Source organism: Nannobrachium achirus (genome assembly GCF_963921795.1).
Source record: "Nannobrachium achirus genome assembly, chromosome: 5".
Classification (NCBI taxonomy): Eukaryota; Metazoa; Chordata; class Actinopteri; order Myctophiformes; family Myctophidae; genus Nannobrachium; species Nannobrachium achirus.
Window position 1 is genome coordinate 29,182,508 of NC_137814.1, and position 26,646 is coordinate 29,209,153.

Consider the following 26,646-nt stretch of genomic DNA (forward strand, 5'->3'; position numbering starts at 1 on the left):
GACCGTAACCATTTCAATATGAATCCATCCTACCAACCAATCAATCCCAATCAAGCAAAGTAGTTACGATACTTCATCAAAAGTTCATCTACTCAAGTGAAAGTACATTTTCTGACTTTAAAAAAAGTACAAAGTAGATGAAAAAGCTATACTTAATTACAGAAACAAGAGTACTTGTAACTATTTACTTTCAATCTCTGTAAATATGGTATTCAGAGGACCGGCTTTAGATACAGTAACGCAGTAGTAACATAAGACCCACAATTTAACCATATACAACAACTCTTATACTTATTTTATACTCCATTGCGTGCTGGTGTTGCAAGACGGTGGAGCGTGCAACACCGGCGTGCAACTAAGTATAAATCTGGGTGTAAACTGTATAAGATAATATCTACTCGCTATCTACACATCATAGTGCATGGTAACAAAAGGTGACTGTGTGGAACTGTACTTGTCTTAATTAACATGCAATAGATTTGTGTTAAATGAGCAGTCTCTGCCTGTAACTCCCTGACACTGGCATGCAACTGTGACACTAAGTAATGATTCTTAGTTTAATTGTTCACTTCACGTTTATACTTGATCATCAACAACTAGGAGCTTTTAGGCTGTAAGTGGTGATTATGTCACATACGAAACATGACAATGACTGTAAACATATACTTTTTTCCCCCACATTCAAGTTATGACCAGGTTGAGAACCACTGGTCATATGAAACTAGCAATAAATACAGGAAGACATTATAAAGAGTATCAAGAAGTAACAGGTATAACATGATGGCAGGTTTATCCCAATGGAACAGCCATCACCGACATTATGTGTCCATTTTCAGACACAAGCTGTGATTTTGTTTTAGTAACTGGAGCTACATTGTGTACACAATTTGTAATGTATTATGTTACACATTGTGTACACACTGTAACATATTATGTTACAGTTTGTATATGGCTATGTTAGCTAATTAAACATTGTATTGGGACCTTGTTGATTTCAACAGTACAATTATTGTACATTGAATGACCCATATGAACAATTCATTCAACAACAAGTACATGGATGTTGCTTTTGCTGTGCATGAATGAATAGTGTTGTGTTGCCAGATGATCTGAGATCGCTGCCTACCGATCAATCTAAATTGATCGTAGGTGCTGACACACCTACAACTATTGTTTTGAACACAATCCTGATGCCATCCCAATTACGGACCACCATAAAGTCTTTGCATTATTTCAGCAATGCAATGTTTTAAATCTCCAAATTGTTTCCACCCAGGTCCCACAACAAAGGCTTTTTGATTCTCACCAGTCTCTGGTTGAATGAACGATTCAGAGATTGGCTTGCAAGCACAATGATTTGTGAGCTGTAATTTACCCTGCCCTGTCATTTCTACTCCAGATAAGAACAGATGATGCATAGGTGATCATTACCTTACAAGCTATGGCAACATTTACAACGACTATCTTAGTAGCTATGGTAAACTATGAAAATATGATGATTGAAGCATAAAATGCTTATAGGGAAGGGTTTGATTAGGGAGGATGCAAGCATCAGCTATAATAGCTATAGACACATGTGATTATCTATTCAGAGGTGTGCAATGACAAACACTGAGGAATGAATGCAAGCTAATAGCATTTGACCCACATAGAATGTAAGATGTGCGAGTGTGTTTGTTTATGTATACTGATAGTAAGGCTGTTCGTCAGGTCTGAAGCCATAGGCTGTGGCTGGTCGTCCCGGAGAAGTGCTGGTCTGGTCAAAAACATCACTGACATCTCTGGAACGACACCACAGTTGAATGAGAACTATACTACTGAATTAGGCTCTTTACAACAACAAGTACACTGATTATGGGTTAAATGACACAAGTGCTCTGTAATATGGGTTACAGTAAATGACTCCAGTCCTCTGGTAATACGTATGGGTTGTATGGGAACTCAGCTTGAGTTCCTATATAAAATGTATTGATATTTTGTTCTTAATAGTTAACATTGCTGACTGTAGAGTGTTTATTCTGTATCAGGGGTCTCCCCATCACTCTAGCTCTTTAGTAAACAGAGAAACCAAACTGACACTGCTGTTCAACTTGAGCAACTAGTATTAAAGATCTGTGTCTTGACAACTGACATTCAATATAAATTATTATATTATAAAACATAGTAGGCCTACCTTTAGCCCTATAGCCAGGCTATTTGAAAATAGACGATCTACAAGCTCACAGTGTGTCGCACTGCAACGCATCTATGATTACAGCAGCTGCATGGTTTTGAGTGCGGAGAATAGCAGACCGTCAAGCTCTCATAACGGGCACATCCGCGATGCAATGTGAGTGACTTGTACTGTATCGAGTGAAGCAGTGAAGCTTGTAACCTTCAGTCAGCTGTTCCCAGCGCAATGCTGTCCGTCGCGGCGGCCGGGTGGAGTTAAATGTCTCGCTATAGGAGCGTACCACACGTCTCTCCAGCCAACAAAGAGGAGGTACAAATGAACTGAAACATGTGCTGAGACTGAGCGGTCCCCAAAATAACACATTTGGGGAATTGATTACATGAAACAGGCACCTAGGCTTGCAGTCTCAAATGTCTATTTTTCTTCTTCTTTTTTTTCAACTTTCGACTTTCCCTGATAGGAGTCGACTTATGTAATCAAGTCGATTGAGTCGATTTGTCGATTCTTTGGTTAATGCCCTAGTGTGAATACGTTTTTAGTGTGGGGTATGGTATAGGCTTATGTTGCTAACTCACCCAGCAAGGTGCGAGTCTCCGTTCTGAGGCTGTAGATCATGGTAGAAATCTGGACTGACCGAACCATCTGCTGGAGTGATGCCATCTGGAAGGACACCACATATAGTAAACATGATAAATTCACAAGAACATTTACTGATGGAATAGGGCTGGATTCCTTGGATACTTCAGGGATGTCAACTGTATAGAGCGTAATACTCCATCATGTGACACATGACAATGACTGAAAACATAACATTATATTCCCCCAGGAATCCACAGAGAAAAAATCTTGATTCCGCGGAGAACAATCCTGATTCTGCGGAATTCTGCGGAGAACATTTCTTGATTCCGTGGACATTAAAAAACAACCTTAAATGACCAGTTATCAAGCTAAAAAATATATAGTTCTAACAATCAAGTAAGACCCTTCATGAAATAGCTACAATTAATTGTAATTAGTGGTTCGAATAATCATTTTTGAGAATAAAAATCTAATATTAAATCTATTATTTTTTTAATTGCTATTGTTTTTAATAATTACTTATTGTCATCTATATTAATATATTGTCATCCATGCCCAAAGTAACCACATTTTAGAGGATAGCCTACCTACTACCAAGTATGGGTGTGTAATATTTATTTATTCTCTTCTGCATTAGCATTGCTATTGCCAGGACCATAGAGGCATAGAGGAACTATAGTTCAGGGGACAGTTTCTGTCAGGAACGAATGTGGGACCGGACCATCCAGCTAGCAGCAGTAGCAGGAGGGAAGCTAAGCTATTCCCCCAGGCTCTGTATGAAGGTGGCCACTGGCCAGACCATGTACACGTTGTTTTATAATAGTAGTAATGACTACTCCCGCCGCTCTGCTGCCACTCGCGACTGTTATTCCGCGGCCGTCAGAAAAGTCCGCGAATGGCCAAGAAATCCGCGGGTGGTCGCGATTTCCGCGATAAATTCTGTGATCGCGGAATCGCGGATTCCTGGGGGGACTATATAGAGCGTAATACTCCATCATGTGACACATGACAATGACTGAAAACATAACATTATATTAGTAAATGGTGCATTCATATAGCACCTTTATCCAAGGCGTTTTACAGAGATTGATTACATTCACACGCCGATGGCGGAGGAAACCATGCAAGGCACGAACCTGCAATTAGGGGGTTCAGCATCTGAACCGGGAGCAATTAGGGTTCAGCATCTTGCTCAAGTACACAGCGACAGTAACTCTGGGGGATCGAACTGGGAACCTTCCTATTGCCAAGTGGCCACTTTATTCCTGAGCCACTGCAGGCCTTTTAGTATAATAGCCCCACCACGTTCAAGTCCAGGGTGAGAACCACTGGAGAACCATTGAAACTAGCAGTAAAAACAGGAAGTATTTATGAGGAGTTATATCAAGAAGTACCAGGTGTGACAGGGCTGCAGGTTTATCCCATTGCAACAGCAATCACCTCCGTATGTTGTTAGCTTGTAGATCAGTTATCTTTGGCAACACCATTGTAAAGAACCTCTTGTTATATAGCGTGTGCAGAGTCTATATGACCATGACCGTGTGCAGAGTCTATATGACCAATGACCATGACCGTGTGTGTGTGTGTGTGCGTGCGTGCGTGCGTGTGTGTGTGTGTGTGTACCAGCACTGTAGAAGAGATCAGCCCTGTCATTGTCGTCATAGAGATACGGCTCAGCGTCATCCACCTGGCGACTCTCCACCATTTCCAACCACTGGTTGTTATGGAATCTGAACTTCTCAGACTGGATCTTTCTGCCCCATTCCTCATCATACTCCTGGGGTGTGACCAGGAATGGACGGAAGGAGGGGAGGAGGGAAGGAAAAGAGGAAAGCGGAGAGAAAGTAGAACAGAGGTCTTCAACAGGGGGTCCGGTTACTACAGGGGGTCCTCCAAATCTTTTTGTAAGAGGATAATTCTTTTAAATGAACAACTTGAACCCTCACATCCCTATTCAGAGGAGAACTTTAGCCAAACATAGTAGATGTACAAGCTATCATGGCCTGAACTTTAGCCAAAAATAGCAGATCTACCAACGCCTTGCGTTGTGAGCTTTTAGATCGGCTATTTTTGGCAAATAGGCTTGGAGTGAAAGGTCAAATTTAGGTCTGAAAAAACACATTAACACAAATCCAACATAGACTAATGACAGTGCTGTCTATGAATCTATCAATGAAATCGATGAAAATCTGAACACGCTTTATGGTACAAAAATACCATTCATAAGCTATGATCCATGAAAAATCTGGGAACAATAACGTGTTGCCTATAGCAACCATATATATCAATATATTATAGTTTTATAGCAATGACAGAACTGGTGAATGTGTGTGTGTGTGTGTGTGTGTGTGTGTGTGTGTGTGTGTGTGTGTGTGTGTGTGTGTGTGTGTGTGTGTGTGTGCGTGCGTGCGTGCGTGCGTGCGTGCGTGTGTTACTCACAGCAATGATATCCAGTGTGTTGTCACAGACCTTCCTGATCTCAGCGTTCTTGTCATGCATCAGGTCTATGAGGTAGGCCGGGGCTTCTGGAGGGAGAGGGGCTTAGGAAAACAAACCTATCACAATGAACACCTCTTAACCCCACACTAAATCACTGTTTGAAATTGGACTCAAAGAAAGAGAAAGAGAGAGAGAGAGAGAGAGAGAGAGAGAGAGAGAGAGAGAGAGAGAGAGAGAAAGCGAGAGAGTGAGACAGACAGAGAGACAAATAAAATACTGCAGATAGAGAATGAGAGTATTACAAAGTCAATGTGTGACTATGTTAACTTTTTAGTGACTTTGTGTAATTTTAATTTAACAATAAAACAATGACTGTAACAATAGAGATGGGAAATTACGACATTTTGACAGGGGTAAAAGCCTATTGACTTATTGACCAGACATAAATGTACTGTAAGCAATTTGCATCGCAGGAAGGATACGTGTGTCTTTGATGATTACATCACGTGTGGCCTGATGAAAAACCATCTGGTAGAAGACATACACAATCTGACACACAAACTCATCGTCCTCCTGTTGGGCTACACACAGGAAACACACAAACAGGAAAAGGAAGTGATTACATAGGAATGTAGCAAATCTGATACTGATATAGACCAGAGGCTCTCAACCTATTCAGGCCGCGACCCCCTAAAATAATCATATTTGAACTGGGGACCCCCCACCCTGACAAGCACTAGGAATGTAGGAGTCGAGGCATTACATTTACGGGTAGTTTGACTCGGTTCCACAATTAAATATTGTGAAAATAGCAGATCTACTAGCTCACAACCTCTTTCTTATAATATTTGATCAATGTTTGACCAGTTTTATAGTACATTTTGTTGATTACCTTTGGTGCAGTAAAGGTGGTTGCACATTGCTGCGTTATTATGTTGCACATTGCTGCCAAATTATTGGCATCAAAATGTATTCAAAGTACCAAAAGTAAAAGTACTCATTATGCAGAATGTGCCATTTCCAGTTCTCAAATGTATAAAAGTCTTTTGAAAATAGAAGATCTACAAGCATAAGTATACAGGGCTGAAGTGGTTAATGTGTATTTTGTTATAATAATCAAAATCTAAAAAGTAACTAGTAAGTAAAGTTGTCAAATAATTGTAGTGGAGTAAAAGTACAATATTTGCCTCTGAGGTGTAGCAGAGTAGAAGTAAAAGTACTGACTACTTAGGTCACCTTCATGAATGTAAGCGGAGACATTGGTAAACATAGACAGGTTTCTGGTCCACGTTACACTGATAAGAAATAGATGCGTGCACAGGGTCTGTACCAAAATTAGCCAATGAAACCAGTGCTCCCCAAAACAACAGGTTTGGGGATTGGACGGAATTGATTACATGATACAGTCAGCTGTGCATTTAGTCTCAATGTTTGTAAACAAGAAACCCCTCTATAGATACTGCACTAATGATGGTTCCTACTGCTTCAGTTGTCTGCACCATGTGCTTCAAACAGCCTACAGAGGGAGCCAGAGCTAACAAACCACGTTTCTTTCAAAGGATTTAAGTCCATTGTCAAGAGCAGAAGAATTTATGCTATTGCAGTATGTTTTGTGTATGTATGTGAGTGATTGTTGGCGACACGCAGCAAAGGTCGTCAGGATCGGGACTGGAACCTGTGAAGCTGCAAGGGCTGGATAACCAGCCTAGGTGCCTGGACCACTAATAATTATAATATTTTTTGAGCGGAAAAGATTCACTCTACTGACAATTGTGGAATAATAGCTGTCTGTGGTCCTATCAGAGACCTAAAGTCTTGGTGCATCACCTTTAGTAGAAAAAGCAGCACGCGTCCCATATTAGAACCAAGTAATTCTATTATTATTTACTGTGCAGCCAGTCTGAATGTTGACGGTCAAACTGAAAAACAGAAAGTAGAGCAACACATTTTGGGAGGCACAATTAAATATAAAATTTAAATCATTTATGATTTCTATTATGTATTATTTATTTAAAATGTTCAGTTAATCAGTTCTAAAACTATAGTGAACTGTTTTTGTGTAATAGTTACCCACCCTATCTCTAATGTATGTGTGTTTTTGTTACCATTGAGCAGTTCTATGATGGCCGGGATGATGCCAGATTTGGCCAACATGGCAGCACAGGCGTCGTCCATGGAAACGGTTCCGATCATTATCACCACCTCTAGGATGAGGTCATCCTCTGCTGAGCCTGACACACACGCACACACATGCACACGCACGCACACACACACACACACACACACACACACACACACACACACACACACACACACACACACACACACACACACACACACACACACACACACACACACACGTTTTGTGTAGGATATGCATACAATTGAGAAAAGTGACACCTTGGCTTAAAACTTAAACCTGGAAACAGTGACTTATTAAAGAATGAGTCAGATGACACCAGACATGAAGTGTAATTTTCCATGTGCTTGCCATTTATCTAAAGGTGAAGATGAAGAAGGTAAATACACTGGCAATTTGTTCGGGGAGATTTAATATGAGTGACTGGGCAATAAGTAAAGAGCGCACAGACATCAGAATGAGGGTTTCTGCGGGCTTCAACAAATTCAAATGTATGATTTGTTAAGACCACTTACATGTTTTGCATTTTAATACAATTTCACACCCATATTGACTAAAAGTAAAGGATATGAATAAGTCCTGGATTTCCTGATTACGGCACATGGTCTGAAACTGCTCACTTGTCATCACTGCCTTCATGGTGCTTAGTTACCATGTGCAAAAACCACAGCACCTCTGCTTTTATTGCTGTCTACTTGGTGATCTTCCCCAAGCAGGGGCAATCACAGAACAATGTTGGCAGGCGGCTGGCATTTGCTGGTGGCTGCCAAAGAAACATTGTTTCCTAAACCATTAACCTTCCAGGATCTATAGGTAGAGGACATGGTGTGATGTGTTATGGTTGTGATGGTTAGTGTGCTTATATTCATGCTCTTGGCTGTTTTTTTTAATTATATATATTTCTTTAATCTAAAATAAATAATGTGTCGGACATGAATGTCTCACTGGATCGATAATGAGATATGCCTAGGCAATCTGATTGTGATGCTGTAATATATATATAGAGGCATATCCTGAATGTAATTTTTGCGGATGCCTGGTTACAGTAAAAGTGGCAATTTACCTGGTTTAAGTCTGTCTTTGAGATAAGGAACTAAGTTGTATTCCTTCAGCACCAACTCCCAGTCCAGGTCAGGGATGGTGAGGTTGGCCAACGTTCCCAGACATTCTAGAACAAACTCCTCCTCTTCCTCCGCACTGATCTGAGCTGCTAAGTCCCCAACATAGTCCTGATGGACAGAGAGAGAGAGAGAGAGAGAGAGAGAGAGAGAGAGAGAGAGAGAGAGAGAGAGAGAGAGAGAGAATAGCAAAGAATAACAGGACAATTGACAGATTAATCGATTATGAAAATAAGGTAGATTGTAAGAGTAATAGTGCAATACTAGGATGGAAGGGTTTGGGGATAACTAACAATAAAAAGCTGTTTGGTTGGTCCATCATGCTGGGAGATGTTTCTGATCATCTTCATCAGAAGACAGTCCTTCAACTTCAGAGCTCTCTTCATCAGCATCTTTAACCCATTACCTAGAGACAGAAAGAGGGAAATGGAACAATCTGAAGACTACTATTCAGTCAACAGTGAACACATTCAACTCACTCCAATGCAACCCCATTCCTCTCTCACAGCTCAAACCCCACATGTAGATGAGCATACCTAGAAACATAGCCACAAACACACTCAGACACACATAAGCAGACGTGCATGCATACAGCATACAGTACATACATACAGTACAAGCATACCTTCACACATAAGCTGAGCATTCCTCTTGTTGGCGGCCAGGTTGATGCAGAAAGAGATGAGCTCAGCATCTATTCTCTCCTCACCATGCTCATACAGCATCTGCATCAGCTACACACACACACACACACACACACACACACACACACACACACACACACACACACACACACACACACACACACACACACACACACACACACACACACACACACACACACTTAAAATGTATATCCATATATTTGACAACATTATGAACAATATAAACAGAATCAACATCTAAGCATTGCGATAAGATAGTTCAGGAATTCCCAGAAATAATTTCGGTACATACAAACCAATGCTGAACAACTAAATAGTGCATGTAACATACTACCATGATCAAAACTGTTTTACCAGCTATACCACTGCCAGCTCATCAGCTTTCAAACTCCAAACCACCCCCCCAGATATACATCCTGCATTATGATTTAGGACTTAATTAAAGTGACTTGGCATTATTATGTTGGATATATCATGTTCAGTTAATAATTGATTTTCTATAGGCTCTGTCCTTTGGTGGGGTTGTGGGTTCAGACTTCAGAGACCGATCTGCATCATCCTTGAACAGATTTGTTGTGGAGCATCAAGGGAGAAGAGCCCCACCGGCAAGTACAAGTATAACGTCAATATTGTATTATTTACTTAAAGTTTAGTTCCAGTAATTTATAAGTACCTGAGGTATGCAGTCAGTGTAGGCGAACATGGCCTTGAATCGGTCATCAACGCTGATGTGGTATAGGATACACATGGCCACCTGACGGTTGCTTTCATCAGCTAGACAATGATAAACAAAACATTCAAATTTGTGGCAGGGCAGACTATAGGATATAGCAGCAGCATGAGATGGGAATTTCTGTATAGATTGCAAAACCAACATTATACAACAAAGTATCAGTATTCATGCATTATTCTTTGCTAATTTTCTTTATATGATGTTGTACACGGTAATGCCTTAGTTAGCTTTTCTCACCCTTTTAATGTTATGTAGAACAGATCTTACTACTGCTACTACACTCCAACATACAAGGTAACCGTTGCTATTGCTGCTATAGTATTTCTAAATGGTATCTTGCTCATACTGTATGTTAGATAGATTGCTATAACATACTAATGTAAGGTGACTGTTACTGGAGTAAACGGTTTGTAAGAATTTGTGCATGAACAAAAAGTAGAAAAATGCTTTGTTTTGCACTTTTATTCTACCTATGAGCGTGGATTCTGCCAATATCAAATCGAGTGTATGTTTGCAGAAATCCGCAAATGGCAAGTAACCACTCCATTCACCTTGAAAAGCTTGGGCAGAATCTGCCCTCATGGGTAGAATTAAACTTCAGTGTGACTGTACCCTTAGGCTGATTTTGTAGTTTGTTCTCTGGTTTATTACAGCAGGATAAGAAAACTACAAATTCAGCCCTTCAAGTAAAAGTCCAAAAAAGATGAGTCCAATATCAAAAGACAGGAAAAGTGTAACTGGGTATAGTATGCCATGCCAGCACTGTAGCTGTGTAGCATGTTACAGTATCCTTTACTTGAGTCACTAGTACAATGTTAGCGTGTTAGTATGAACCGTAGATTACCTACCTAGTAAGGCAGTCAGTTTAGGCAGCAGTCCGACCTCCACCATCTTGGCTCTGAGTCCTGTGTCGAAGGAGAGGTTCAAAAGCAGGCGCAGCGTCAAATTCAACAGGTCCTCGTGGTCACACGGTACAAGACGGGCTAGTCTCTCCACGGTATCCACCTCAGCCTGCCACCAATCAGAGAACAGGGAGTCAGAGTTACATTAGAAGTGAAGCCCTTCAAGTCCAGTCAAGTCAGTTTACTGACTGTTTGTACAGAGGGATGCACATTGGAAATTGCACTTGTGGGAGTCACCCATAAGTGAACATTTTAAATTATTTAGATGTATACTGTATAAGTACATACTGTACAATACTGACAGGACAACAAGTTATCATTCAAAGTTTATTGTGAGGTAAATTATTTCAGGAGGTTATCCCAACTTGTTGCCTTCTTTGATGACAAAACCTGTTTCTAGTGGGCAGATTGATTCTTTTCACAGTATCGGTTTCCTTCATAAATGTATCGACCCTTTCAGACCATTCAAGTTTTTATACCTCTCTAAAATATGCTGGTTTCTGTACTAAAGATAAAATGCTATTTCTAATGCATTTATTCTGCATCCTACAGTACTTGTACTGTACCGGTATGTAGCGATAATTACAGAAAAGTGACTGGCTGCAACAAAGTGTTTTTCTTTTTGAAGTCCTAGTTTAAGAGAGAGAACGATTCATTCCTCATTGCATCTCGTTCAGTGCCGCCTGCCTATCTGTCATTCAAAAGGAGAGACAGCCGCTGGCCGCCGCGTCCACGTCCATGGACGCGACCGTGGACGCGTCCATGGACGCGGCCGCGAAAAAAACGTCCGTGGACGCGAGGCCGCGTCCACGGACGCAAACGGCCGGCCGTCCCGGCCGTGGACGCGACCGTGGACGCGGCCGTGGACGCAGACGGCCGGGGACGCGGCCGTGGACGCGGCCGTGGACGAGGCCGCGGCCGTGGACGCAAACGGCCGGCCGTGGACGCAAACGGCCGGCCGTGGACGCAAACGGCCGGCCGTGGACGGGTCCATGGACGAGGTCGCGAAAAAAAGGCAGCGAAAAAGAAAAAAAAAGGTGTCTATTGTATGTATTTTTTGATGGAGATTTCAAATATGACCTTCTTTTTTGCATAGGACAACTCTAACCTGCATCAATTGGTATTTTATAATTGCCAATTGTACCCTATCCATCTAAAAAACAAATTGGATGTCTATTGTATGTATTTTTTGATGGAGAATTCAAATATTACCTTCTTTTTGGGATAGGACAACTCTAACCTGCATCAATTGGTATTTTATAATTGCCAATTGTACCCTATCCATCTCAAAAACAAATTGGATGTCTATTGTATGTATTTTTTGATGGGGAATTCAAATGTTACCTTCTTTTTTAGATATGACAACTCTGACCTGCATCAATTGGTGCATCAACCTACTTACTATCTATCTATCTATCTATCTATCTATCTATCTATCTATCTATCTATCTATCTATCTATCTATCTATCTATCCATCTATCCATCTATCTATCCATCTATTTATTTATACTTCACCTTTAGTCCAGAAGAGAGTTCAGCCTCAGGAACTTGCACACATGGAACTGTGTCATGACTGTGTCATGGAGCTAAAACAGAGCCATGTTAAATACTCACAATGACTCTGATGGACCAATCAGGGTGGTGGTGGGGGGAGGGATCAACAATAGACAGAAACTGGATAATGCTTTGTTAACTGTCCCACCTAAGTCCCTGCTAGTCTGAACAAACATCACCTTCCCTCTCATAACACTACTACTACTACATTTATATAAAGCTGCTCTTGCATTTGAATTCAAGTCTGACACAAGTTAAGGTTAACTTAGGTAGTATTTCATTTTGCTGGCTTTTAGGGTCTGTGTGAGTGTGTAGGCTCACAAATTATTATAATTGTCATTAAGTGACTCTGAGATCTATCCATCCATCCATCCATCCATCCATCCATCCATCCATCCATCCATTTATTTATACTTACTGTTTACATTTTCTATAAATATTTATTTCTATATAAAACTCAGTTGTGTGGAGTTATTGTGTGCCTTTTCTTGTTGCTAAAGAGTCCATTTGTTCACTAGACATTAAGTCAAGGTTACTATTTTGAGTTGAAGCTAAGTGTTTTATTGCTTTGTGGTTTAACATGATTTAAAAGGCAAATTCATTGTTATGGTTACTTTAGAAGACTGCTTTTGCATTCATGAGTTAAGAGAGCCAAGCTAATTCAAAGAGTTAGGTTAAAGGAACACAAAACATGACCTAACTCACAGCTGCCATTGGACAGACAGTTACAACATACTCTTATCTTTCACAGAACAGACAATTATCATTTATTTGATCTATTTGAGACTATGTAGCTGCTCTAGGGGAAATAGAGCATTATATCAGCCTATTCAATTGATAATGACCAATGGGTGCCAGTTTCTAAGTAGTTAAAGCATATTAACATAACAATATATGTGGCCTAGACATGGACATTGCCCAATCAACTCGTAATCTACAGAAATGTCCACCACATCACACAGTATAAAACCTAGTAGGCTTAGTGGATTACCTATGTTAAATCATGTCAGGTTAGTTTGGTTCAAGATTCAAGTATAATAATTTATGAGACAAAAATGTAAACAGCACAAATGTACAATCACATCTAGGCTAGAATGATAACATAAAGTCCTGACTACTCCTTGTTATTGTGGTCCTAAATACTACAATGATTAGTTTGGATGCATTGCTTCTATCATGTCCAATTAAAAATAAATACATTACATACATACAGAAATCTGCCTTCTCCTGTATTGTATTAGTGACATTCATTATAAATAGTAAAATAACAGGACAGAGCAAAAAAGGCCTCTGTTGTGTCTTTATCTGATCACATGCAATCAGACACTCACACTGCACAGCAATACTTTATTACAGGCTCAAGGCCCACAGGGTAAGAAGACCATACATTACAAAGATAATAATTAAAAAAACAACAACAGAGTACATTCACCAAGCCCCAACAGAGCTAAAAAGGCACTCATGCCAGTGGCCTCTAACGGTAGACATGTACCTGACAGAGTTTTCCCCACATTGGTTACAGATATAAGGTTTCTCTCCGGTGTGAATTTGTTGGTGTATTTTGATATGTTCCAGTCTAGGAAAGCTCTTTCCACACTGGTCACAGCAATAAGGTTTCTTTCCAGTGTGATTTTTCTGGTGTGCTTTGAGATGATGAATATCACTGAACCTTTTCTCACACTGGACACAGCAGTATATGGCTTCTCACCAGTGTGTCTTTTCAGAGCCGTCTTCAGAGTGAACCTTTTCCCACATTGGTGACAGCAGTAAGGTCTCTCTCAAGTGTGAATCTTCTTGTGTTGTACGAGGCTAGATTTTACAGTGAAACGTTTGCCACAGTGTTCACAGCAGTAAGGCTTTTCTTCGGTGTGAAATCTCTGGTGTACTTTCAGAGCAGCCGTTAAACTGAACTTTTCCCCACATTGGACACAGCTGTACGGTTTCTCTCCTGTGTGAATTCGTTCATGTATTTTGAGATAAGACAATCGAGTAAAGCTTTTCCCACACTGGTCACAGCAATAGGGCTTCTCTCTAGTGTGAATTCTCTGGTGTTCTTTTAAAATCCCCTTTTGAACAAATCTTTTCCCACACTGGTCACAACAATAAGGTTTCTCTCCAGTATGTGAACGCTTATGATCTTTTAATTGTCCAGACGAGCAAAATACTTCCCACATTGTTCACAGCTGAATGGCTTCACTCCGGTATGAATTCTCTGGTCTACTTTGAGATAATAAATTGAGCTGAAGGCTTTTTCCACATTGGTCACAACAGTACTGTCTTGGTTTAACTGAGGACAGCACAGGACAGGGAGAGAAAACACACACCTGATAAGAGCCAGATTCACACATTGATCAGCATTTAAGTAACATCATCATTATTATTGTTGAGTCTGAAAAGAACAATACAATGTGATAGATCTTTACACATCTGACCCATAACATTATTAGCAATTCACATGGTTACTATAATAGGTGAGTCTTCTAGCTTTTAAAAAATATATATGTCATTAATTCTTTCTCTTACTAAGTGGAACATCCCACTTCTTAATTGTATATTATTTGGAAAGGGTTGAGTAGCAAAATGTTTGCAACTCAATGCTGAGTTGCATTTGTTTTCCTACATTTCCCCTTCAATGTATTATTACAATGTATTTACTATTTCTTACTTAGGTCTACTTAACTTTGTATTTTTACATTATTATATTGATCAACATTAACACATAGTGTGTGTTAGGTTAGGTTAGTTGCAGAGGCCTTTTTTGCAGAGGCCTTTTTTGCTCTGTCCTGTTATTTTACTATTTATAATGAATGTCACTAATACAATACAGGAGAAGGCAGATTTCTGTATATGTAATGTATTTATTTTTAATTGGACATGATAGAAGCAATGCATCCAAACTAATCATTGTAGTATTTAGGACCACAATAACAAGGAGTAGTCAGGACTTTATGTTATCATTCTAGCCTAGATGTGATTGTACATTTGTGCACATTTTTGGCTCATAAATTATTATACTTGAACCTTGAACCAAACTAACCTGACATGATTTAACATAGGTAATCCACTAAGCCTACTAGGTTTTATACTGTGTGATGTGGTGGACATTTCTGTAGATTACGAGTTGATTGGGCAATATCCATGTCTAGGCCACATATATTGTTATGTTAATATGCTTTAACTACTTAGAAACTGGCACCCATTGGTCATTATCAATTGAATAGGCTGATATAATGCTCTATTTCCCCTAGAGCAGCTACATAGTCTCAAATAGATAAAATAAATGATAATTGTCTGTTCTGTGAAAGATAAGAGTATGTTGTAACTGTCTGTCCAATGGCAGCTGTGAGTTAGGTCATGTTTTGTGTTCCTTTAACCTAACTCTTTGAATTAGCTTGGCTCTCTTAACTCATGAATGCAAAAGCAGTCTTCTAAAGTAACCATAACAATGAATTTGCCTTTTAAATCATGTTAAACCACAAAGCAATAAAACACTTAGCTTCAACTCAAAATAGTAACCTTGACTTAATGTCTAGTGAACAAATGGACTCTTTAGCAACAAGAAAGGGCACACAATAACTCCACACAACTGAGTTTTATATAGAAATAAATATTTATAGAAAATGTAAACAGTAAGTATAAATAAATAGATGGATGGATGGATGGATGGATGGATAGATCTCAGAGTCACTTAATGACAATTATAATAATTTGTGAGCCTACACACTCACACAGACCCTAAAAGCCAGCGAAATGAAATACTACCTAAGTTAACCTTAACTTGTGTCAGACTTGAATTCAAATGCAAGAGCAGCTTTATATAAATGTAGTAGTAGTAGTGTTATGAGAGGGAAGGTGATGTTTGTTCAGACTAGCAGGGACTTAGGTGGGACAGTTAACAAAGCATTATCCAGTTTCTGTCTATTGTTGATCCCTCCCCCCACCACCACCCTGATTGGTCCATCAGAGTCATTGTGAGTATTTAACATAGCTCTGTTTTAGCTCCATGACACAGTCATGACACAGTTCCATGTGTGCAAGTTCCTGAGGCTGAACTCTCTTCTGGACTAAAGGTGAAGTATAGATAGATAGATAGATAGATAGATAGATAGATAGATAGATAGATAGACAGACAGATAGATAGATAGATAGTAAGTAGGTTGATGCACCAATTGATTTAGGTTAGAGTTGTCATATCTAAAAAAGAAGGTAATATTTGAATTCTCCATCAAAAAATACATACAATAGACATCCAATTTGTTTTTTAGATGGATGGGGTACAATTGGCAATTATAAAATACCAATTGATGCAGGTTAGAGTTGTCCTATGCAAAAAAGAAGGTCATATTTGAAATCTCCATCAAAAAATACATACAATAGCCACCTTTTTTTTTCTTTTTCGCTGCCTTTTTTTCGCGGCCTCGTCCATGGACCCGTCCACGGCCGGCCGTTTGCGTCCACGGCCGGCCGTTTGCGTCCACGGCCGCGGCCTCGTCCACGGCCGCGTCCACGGCCGCGTCCCCGGCCGTCTGCGTCCGCGGCCGCGTCCACGGCCGGGACGGCCGGCCGTTTGCGTCCGTGGACGCGGCCTCGCGTCCACGGACGTTTTTTTCGCGGCCGCGTCCATGGACGCGTCCACGGCCGCGTCCATGGACGTGGACGCGGCGGCCAACGGCTCTTGCTGTTCAAAAGTCTGATTCAACCGGTACTACTTCCTCATTCATTTGGTTGGTACATTAAGAGTAAAATACATGTTACTATTTCATATATTTAAATATAATCTTGATCAAAAGTGCTTTGACAGGTCACATCTTACTTCAACAGCTATTTAATATTGTCATTGCTACTGTAAATCTCCTCCTATACAAAAGTTTTTTTGTCCGGTCAATAATATTAGTTTTTAATTCCCTATTCTTTGATCTGCCCCTACATACCGTAGGTTTAGTGTTATTATCTCCACTAGGTCGTATTGTCCAGGAAGGGGATTATGTGTTCAACCCTGTCATCGAAAGGTGTCATCTAAAAAATGACCTAGTACCTGCTTACAATTCTGTCTATCTATGATTTCCTCTGTTATGTCCCACCGTCTCTCACCATATCATTCTTGTTCTCCAGGAAGATGGACAGTTTTTTCAGGAAGGACACAACTAGAACCAGCAACTCGTCATCGTCCCGCTCCAGAACTTTGACCAGCAGACCGACAATGTTCTTGTTCCTCATTTTCAACTCTGTCCGGGTGTCCTCGGCTAGGTTCAACAACAGGTAGAGAGACACTGGAGGACACAGAGAAGGAGAGGTTTAAAATGGAGAGGAGAAAAGGAGAAAAGAGAAAAAGATCAAGTGGGGAGATGGTATACAAATAGCTAGCCTATTGAACAATTTGTGTTGCTAGGACATACCGTATCTCTCCTAACAAAAAAAATAGAATGTTGAAAGCATCTATAGCCACAGTAAAGCATCCCTATTCAGAAAACAGCATCCTGTCAGACAGCACTAGTATGAAATCCATTTGCCAAGGTGTGTCTTACCTCTGAGCAGTTGCTCTTGTTTAGCCAGAAGACCGTGGTACTTTCTGTGGGCTTTCTCCTGATCTCGCCTCAGAGAGCCGTTCTCTGGTTCCGACTCACGTACACAACAGTGTTAAGGAACACACGCGTAGAACTAGTTACTGTCATGAAACTGTACCTTTTCTAATAAAGTCTTCAATCAATCAATCAATCAATCAATCAATCAATCAATGGCAGTCTGTAATAGGGTAAAGCAAGATGAGGGCAGAAACTTGCCAAAAGAACAGAAATTAAGGATATAAGCCTTGTTCTTTTTGTGTAGTTCCTCCTGCCAGAGGTCATATCTCTTCAGCTCATGTTCCACCACGCTCATACACAGCGCTCCGATCTTATAATGACTCACTACAGTGTGGAACTGGGAGAAACTGGAGAGGAGAGGACAGAGTGAAAATGTCATTGGCCAAAAACCTGGAATTTGTGCCAAACATGCAACCCATCATAACTATTGAAAGCAGTGGGCAGCTATTGAACAACGCCTGCGGAGTAGTTAGGGATTCATTGGATAATGGACATTTCAACATGATGCTGGGGGAAACCGATATTGAACAGGGAATCTTCTGATTCCCTGGTTACAGCTCTATGTCCTGAGGCACTCCTTCCCCCTGGCGAGAGGCTTTTTCTTTTTTTTGTGACAGTGCTGTCAGTCGACGATGTTGTTGCACAACATACAGTAGCTTAAGTTAGACATGCTTAGGCAAGCTTACTGCTGTCTAAGGCCTTTTGACTCTAGGCCATGATATTTTAATTTTTAAAACAATTAACAACATAGGATGATCTTTTTGAACAAATATGGATATTGAACATTGGTACACGTCACATAACAGCAGTATTGCAGTGATGTAGTTACTGTCTCCTGCCCTAGGGTGTGTTCAGTATGTGCGTGTATACCTGGAGAAGCAGAAGAATATGTAGATGATTGTTGTAGCGAGCTCCACACTCTGTTTCCAGTCCTCCCTTAACACCCTGGCTAGAGCCCCTAGTGCTGCCTCTATAAACACAAATCAACGACATAATGAAAATAACTTGAATGCTATGAATGCTGTGCAATATGCCTGCGATATAATTCTTTCTCGAACAGGGCAACAGGTACAGGAAATGTACAATGTTTTACGTTCAAGACATGGGTGTTAATGTTTACACCCGGAAACCATCAACTGTAATAGGTGGATGTGTGGTCGAGTTGTTTTGGAGCAGGAGAAAGAGGTGTGGTCGCGATGCGACACAGTCTGAGCTTTCAGTAGACTCCAGAAAAGTGTCTTCCTCAGGACAGTCAGACACCGCCCTAAACAACCTGACCAGGTCATATTCAACTCACTGTCCACACGTACATGGGTATTTCTTTTTTTTTTTTTACTTTGCTTTTTCTATATGGTTTAGGGTTTGACACATGCAAACGCGTTTTTGATCCGTAAAAACAGACTTTTTGGAAAACTCCGGCCACAAGTGAAGATTTTCATTAAATACTGTATCTGCGTTGCCGTGTGGACAAGATGGGCTGAGTGTCTCCTCACGCCATTATCTTTGGTTACATCAGTAATACATAATCCGGACGCTATATTTCTTTCCATAGGCGTACGATTGAAGAGGGAGCGCTTGTTAGTTATTACAAACCCTGTCAGTCACTCGTCCTCCAATGGAAAGGAATATCACATGGCGGACAGGGAGGATATAGTGCTGGTCTTTTCACACGTTCATACATAAATGTTCAGTTACTATTCCAACATATTGAGAACCAGACGTCACTGGTTTTATATTGGTAGACTGTAACAAGGCTACGTAAAGAAGGAGAGATAACATTGCGGTACACACTGGGAGGCAAACTGGAGCCCTGCAGAAAACCAGCAGTACCACGCCACTGACATAGGCTACACATACCGTTGTGCAGTAGTTCCTCTAGGTTGTCAGGGTTACGGGCCAGCTGTAGAATGAGGGAAGAGCCTCTGATCTTCTCTGGAAGGCCTTCATATAGCAGCTCAACATACTCATCTACTCTGGTTATACTGGCCTCCTCATTCAACTACACACACACACACACACACACACACACACACACACACACACACACACACACACACACACACACACACACACACACACACACACACACACACACACACACACACACACACGTTCAGACCACAGAGATGGCAGTTTCACTTTTAGTCAACTACAGTATAACGCTGTAATGCTAATAATCCTATATAATCTAGGTTATACTGAAACAAAATCTAAAGGAAACTAAACAAACCACGATGTCTTTTCTCCTAAAATAAGTTTCAATTCTGCTTCTTTTTTACTGTAGTACCATACAGTGAGTACAATGAGATGGAATTTCATCTACCGGTATATAACATTAGTAAATTAACATTTAGTTATCAGCATTCAGACACTTTCCTCTAGTCTAGACATAGCAGGTGCTACAAATATGGCAGTTGAAACTATAAATCAAGAACAAAAGCATAACTAAACTGATAGTAATGATTGATATATAGAATTTGTTCAACAAAAGAGGTCTCTCTGCCTCTCCAGAAAATACATATTCAGATGGGTTGCAAACTTCATCCAATTATGGGAGTAGTCTACCCATTTATTAGCTTAAATTGTATAGCGCTACAGTTCCTATTTTGTCTGCTTCATTCCAATTTTATTTTCATTTGTTTATCCTGTATTCTGTCTGTATGAGTTCTCTCTCTGGATAAAATTGGAATCCCGGCCTGAAAATGCAAAACTAAAGAGCTGCGGAGATAGGGAGACCACTATTACTGAACAAACACTCTATAGCAATGATTAGTAACTAACTTCATTTATCTAAAATCACTTAAAGCAACAAAAAGCTTAACTTTCTTCTTACCTCCATTCCTTCAAATGGGGTGAGCTCTTTAGGTTTCACCACTCTTTTTTCTCTCCTCTCCACTGGAGACAGGAACACAACAAACAGTCAATAGTTGCGTTTCCATGAAGCATTAAGGCTTTTGCGCATAAATCTTTTTATGGAAACACTTAAAAATTCGAATAAACTTTCATATTCGCCAAAACATTTATGTGTTTGGAGGAGGTGGATTTTGAGGCTTTATCGAAAAAACGTAATGCGCATCAGTGAAGGCTGCTGTGGGTCGGCCGCCTCTTGTACCTAAAAAAGTAAAACCATTCGCCATTATTCTCCATTCCGTGACGGCGTCGCGTGCACAGAACGGCCGAGGCAGGAGGAGTCAGTTTACTAGGCTAGAGAACAGCAGACCTCCAAGTCCAAGCTCACATCGCATCCGCAATGAGCTGTGATGAGCTTGTACTGTATATCAGCTGTTATCATGCTGTTATCATAAAGCCCGCTTTTAAGCCGGCTTTATTGGCTTTTTATTGTTTTAATATGTAATAGCCAGTTGTCCAATAAAGGCTTTTTAACTGCGTTCCTTGGCTCTGAGTGTGCGAGAAGAACTTCCCGATGGGACCCCTTGCTGACTGGTATTTATTTATTTCTTTGTCAATCTAATTGATGGGGTATAGTCACACCCGTGGCCTTGAGTTTATCATCAACTAGTTAGCTTAGAATTATGGAACATGGTCGTGGTCAGTGTGGAAAAGTAGAAACTGACCTTTGCCTTCTCCCGGGGGAGACTTCCTGTTCTGGAGATAATATAGCAGCTGCTCCACTTGGGGCAGACGAGATGGAGGGATAAGCTTACACTCCTCCACCACCTTCCTCGCTAACGCTCCTACATCTGTACTGGGAGACAGACTCTTCACGCGGATACTGCAGAAGATAGAGGGACAGAGATGGAGAAGAACAGAGGGAGGGTGGCAGAATAAATTGTCATTGTAAGGTCAAACTCGTGTATCACAGTGTGATACACATAAACATTAAACGAAGGTTTAGCTTAAAGGGATATTTCACACAAAAAAAGAAAAAAAAACTTGTGATTATTTTATTGTCTAATCAGGCTTTTGGGAGTACTCGGATTATTATTTTCAATTTTGGAACCAAGGACGGGTTCAAGAATCTATCATGCTTAAACTGGAGTTTGAAGTTACAATGGGTTTGTATTGAAAGGGATTATACCATTACCAATATTTTCTTTTCAAATCTTTTTATTATATTTTTCACATAGAAATAGCCCAGAGGCAGGTAGACAATCTCAATAAAAAATACATCATCACATGTAGATATCTCTGAGTACATCATTATAAGAGAGACCAAAACCCGACCCCTATCCCCCCTCCCCCCACCCTCAATCCCCAGGACGGTTGCACACCAGATTCAATAAAACAAGAAATAAAAAATAAAAATTAGTACAGAGAAAAGAGAGAAAGTAAGGAAGCGGAATAGATATTCAGAACTTGCTACGTGTTGGGTTGGTCAGAGCAGGTAAGCGCCACACTACGCCATTTGGGTATTACGGTAGAACATCATAAAAGGGCTCCAAGTCTTATAGAATTTCTTTTCAGAGCCAGCAATTGAGAACCTCAGCATCTCCAGCTCCAGACAGGACATCACAGTGCAAAGCCACTGATTGAGCCCGGGCGGGGCAGCATCTTTCCATTTAAGCAGAATGGCACGTCTAGCAATCAGTAATGTGAAGTCAACCATACGACTCTCTGTCCGTGTTAGGGGAAGACCCTCAGTTCCGACTGTACCGAACAGAGCCAATAGGGGGTCCGGGTCTAGATCACGCTCTAAAATGTTGGACAGTGTATCGAATACGCCATTCCAGAACAACTGTAGCCGTGGGCACGACCAATATTGGTGTATAAGCGTGGCTTCACCGTTACATTTGTCACATCTAGAGCTCACGTCAGGGTACATGCTTGCAAGTTTGGCTTTAGAGATGTGGGCCCTATGAACTATTTTGAACTGTATTAGACAGTGGCGGGCACAGAGGGAGGATTTATGTATAGAGGAAAAAATTGAATCCCACTTTTCTTCCGATAAAGCGAGCCCAAGATCCCGTTCCCAGTCAGCTCTTATCTTGTCCAATGGCGCGGATTTCAGATTGGAGATGGTGTCATATAGGATTGATATAGCGCCTTTTGTCGTCGGATCGAAAGATAAAAAGGTGTCTATGGGATTGGTATTGGGTTCTTCAGGGAAGTCGGGTATTACAGATTCCACATAATGTCTAACTTGGAAGAACCTAAAAAGGTCCGATCTAGGCAGGCCGTATTTCCTTGCCAATTGTTCGAAAGAGGCAAAACCCCTGTCTATGAACAGGTTCTTGAAATTTCTGATGCCTTTCCCGCGCCAATTACGAAAGGTTATGTAATTTAATGACGGAACGAAAAAGTGGTTGGAGGCTACGGGGGTTAACAAAGAGATATTTCCATAGTTATAGGTTCTCCTGAACTGAGTCCATATTCTCAGTGTGTGACGCACAACCGGATTAACTATCAGTTCGGGCAATGGCCGGCCCAACGGTGCACCGAGAAGGGCTGGGAGCGATAATTCCCCACAGGACTCTAGTTCTAGGTTAGTCCACTCTGGAGCATTACCAATATTTTGAAATGTGCATTTTTAGAACATGATTACTGGATATTTGAGCAAGCATAACACGTTCTTCAAATTGTCTTGTGACTATAGACGGGTTTCTGGTCCACGTTACACTGATAAAACTAGATGCTTGCGCAGGGTCCGTACCAAAATTAGCCAATGAAACCAGCGCTCCCCAAAACAACAGGTTTGGGGATTGGACGGAATTGATTACATGATACAGTCAGCTGTGCATTTAGTCTCAATGTTTGTAAACAAGAAACCTGTCTATAGCAAAGACTTGATCAATGGGCTCAACAACCACACTCTGATTGTTTTCCAAGCCAATCAGTGTGTCTCTTTGTTGGACTCTTTTGGACTGTTGCTCATCATTGCACTGTGTCAGGCACCAAGCCCTGACACAATGTGGGAGCCGACCAAAGGCACAGTTAAAGGAGTAGTTCACCCGCAAAATGACTTTTGGGGGTGAACTAAGCGCGCTGCGAGCTTGTAGATCTGCTAATTTTGAAAAGTTGTGAAAATGTGTGCAAATCCTGACCTCAAGACCAGAGAGAGGAAGGACAGATGACTAAATAACCAGTAAGACTCCCTAATCGGTCGCTTATCTCCACAAATAGGGCAAAAAATTGTTTTTCCAAAATGTTCCTGATCCAAAATGACTTTTGGGGGTGAACTAAGCACGCTGCGAGCTTGTAGATCTGCTAATTTTGAAAAGTTGTGAAAATGTGTGCAAATCCTGACCAGAGAGAGAAAGGACAGATGACTAAATAATGAAAGAAGGACAAATACAGATGGGAGGACTTTAACATTAAGCGAGAGGGAGTTGACTCACATCTTCTGCCCTTCCTTGCGTTCCCCCAGCATGTGGTCCCCCGTCTCCCCCAGTATAGAGGCTTCAACTTCATATTGAACCACAAGGGCCTTCTCAGTTGGATGGACATCCAGACTGCCTGCCTTCACTTTACTGAGGAGAGAGAGAGAGAGAGAGAGAGAGAGAGAGAGAGAGAGAGAGAGAGAGAGAGAGAGAGAGAGAGAGAGTGAGTGAGTGAGTGAGTGAGTGAGTGAGTGAGTGAGTGAATCCAGTTTTATGTCTCACAGCGTGTGTACATCCATTCAGACTACCTTCATTTCATTGTAGGGAAGAAATGAGAAACAATGGGAAAAGGGAGAGAGTCAGAGAGATAAAGCAGGGTGAGTGGAATTCGGGTCCTTTTGAAGAGGGAAGTCACAGAGTGGGGTGCAGACGACAGACACGCACACGCACACACACACACGTAAGTTGTGTGTAACCTCGATTATCAGTGCTGCTATATACCATAACATGTCAGCGACACGCCCAGAGTCCCAGACCAGCAGCAACACGGCTAAAAGGCTAGCAAAGCAAACTACACAACGTTGGATCACTCGCTACAGTAGCTCATGGTTTCATCCAATGAAGCGAAGCGAGCGAACATTACCTAGCCAGCCAACCAACCTGGATAACGTTAACGAATCGATATACTACCAGATAGATCGAGATCAATAGCTGGCTGCCACTGAATGGCTGGCTTGCTACACTCGAGTCGTAGTATTAGCTATGTAATAACGTCCACGTTCATGATCATACACCTGCTACACGGTTATCGTCAATACCCGTTATAATCATTACGATGGAATATTGATAGTTGTTAAATCCTAATGTGATTTTATATGCATTGCACTTTTCTTGCACATTAGCTTACGTCTACTAACGTCAACTTCAAGAGAGAATAATGTAAATTGAATCATAGTTTTACCGTTTGAGGTAGCGTGCGTCATCCTGCATCTTCTGCTTCAAATCTGAAAATAACGGATTAATTAGAAATATGAAATCCCCCAAAAGACTCACGACCCCGGGAAATCACGGCACTGTACCACCCAAAACAACTACCATAAAAAACTACAAACATGGCGACTTGAGTCCGTCCATCCCATCCTGCTTCTTCTTCAGAGTTTCCGTCAGAATAGACCATGGATTAGATGCACTTGCTGCCTCCCACTGTTGGTGTTAGGCATACTGTAGTTATATCGGTGTTAGGTATTACTGTAGTCTCTCGATTACAGACTTTTCTCTGACGATGGCAAGATAGAAGATTGGATAGTAGGCCTACTGTAACAAGAAGAGTGGGCACCTCCATGTGAAATTGTCTACATTGTCAAAAAGAAAAGAAAAACACACACACACACACACACACACACACACACACACACACACACACACACACTGACACACACACACACACACACACACACACACACACACACACACACACACACACACACACACATACACACACACACACACATATATATATATTATATATATGGAAATTGATCTTAGCCTAATGTAAAGATGGCCAATACATGATTAGAACATGCTTGAACATTTGTCAATTAAGATTTCAATTGCTACTTTTGTTGCCCTTCAAGAAGTTGAAGGTCAAATTTAAGTCTGATAATGGGGTGTACCGTGTATGTATATCACATAGTTTTGAAAAACAACTGCTTTTTTTTCAATTTTCATAAAATATCCAACTTTACAGGTGCATTGCTCACTCTTCCTCTATAAGTAATGATGATGGTTGTAATTTCTCGCCTTTAATTAGTTGTGATTCCATTTAGTGTTCAATTGTGCTTTCAGACAACATTGGCAAGTTTATTCAACTTGAGCCCTACACCAAGTCTAGGGGCCAATCCATTGATAGAAATAAACAGGGAGAAAATATTTTATTGGACAACATTTATTACAGAGCTGTAACTGTGGCTGACAAGCATTGCCGTATTCAAAACCACCTAAACGCCCTAAACCAAGAACAAAGGGAGGGGAAAGGCAGAAACTATATATGTGTGTGTGTGTGTGTGTGTGTGTGTGTGTGTGTGTGTGTGTGTCTGTCTGTCTGTCTGTCTGTCTGTCTGTCTGTCTGTCTGTCTGTCTGTGTATCTGTGTGTCTGTCTGTCTGTCTGTCTGTCTGTCTGTCTGTCGATAGATAGATAGATAGATAGATAGATAGATAGATAGATAGATAGATAGATAGATAGATATAAATTAATATGAAAGGAAAAAACATAGCATCCTTATTGTCACGATAAATCCTCTTGGTCCTCTTGGCCTGAGACAGAGTCAAGACCAAGTCAATGAGTAAAATTGCAGGCAAAACTGAGACGACACTGAGATAATAAAAATGTGGTCTTATAAGACTGGATACAAGACTGAGATCGTCTCCAATACTACAGCCCTAATGTGTGTCTTTATGTGTCCATCCGTGTCCACTGTATCC

The 26,646-nt window shown here is 40.9% G+C and overlaps 1 protein-coding gene across 1 annotated transcript; it reads right to left on the bottom strand.

Moving 5' to 3' along the window:
- Positions 1 to 1,396: 1,396 nt before the first annotated feature.
- LOC308285321 (kinesin-associated protein 3-like) lies at positions 1,397 to 25,253 on the bottom strand. Its single transcript, XM_080726036.1, is given in 20 exon segments — positions 1,397 to 1,781; positions 2,749 to 2,833; positions 4,376 to 4,529; positions 5,192 to 5,277; positions 5,674 to 5,772; positions 7,297 to 7,422; positions 8,395 to 8,560; positions 8,743 to 8,855; positions 9,075 to 9,183; positions 9,788 to 9,888; positions 10,696 to 10,858; positions 17,396 to 17,574; positions 17,830 to 17,911; positions 18,095 to 18,233; positions 18,757 to 18,856; positions 19,744 to 19,885; positions 20,720 to 20,781; positions 21,462 to 21,619; positions 24,183 to 24,314; positions 25,126 to 25,253. Coding segments are annotated over 20 exon segments (2,328 nt in total). The 5' UTR covers positions 25,155 to 25,253; the 3' UTR covers positions 1,397 to 1,678.
- Between the last annotated feature and the right edge of the window lie 1,393 nt (positions 25,254 to 26,646).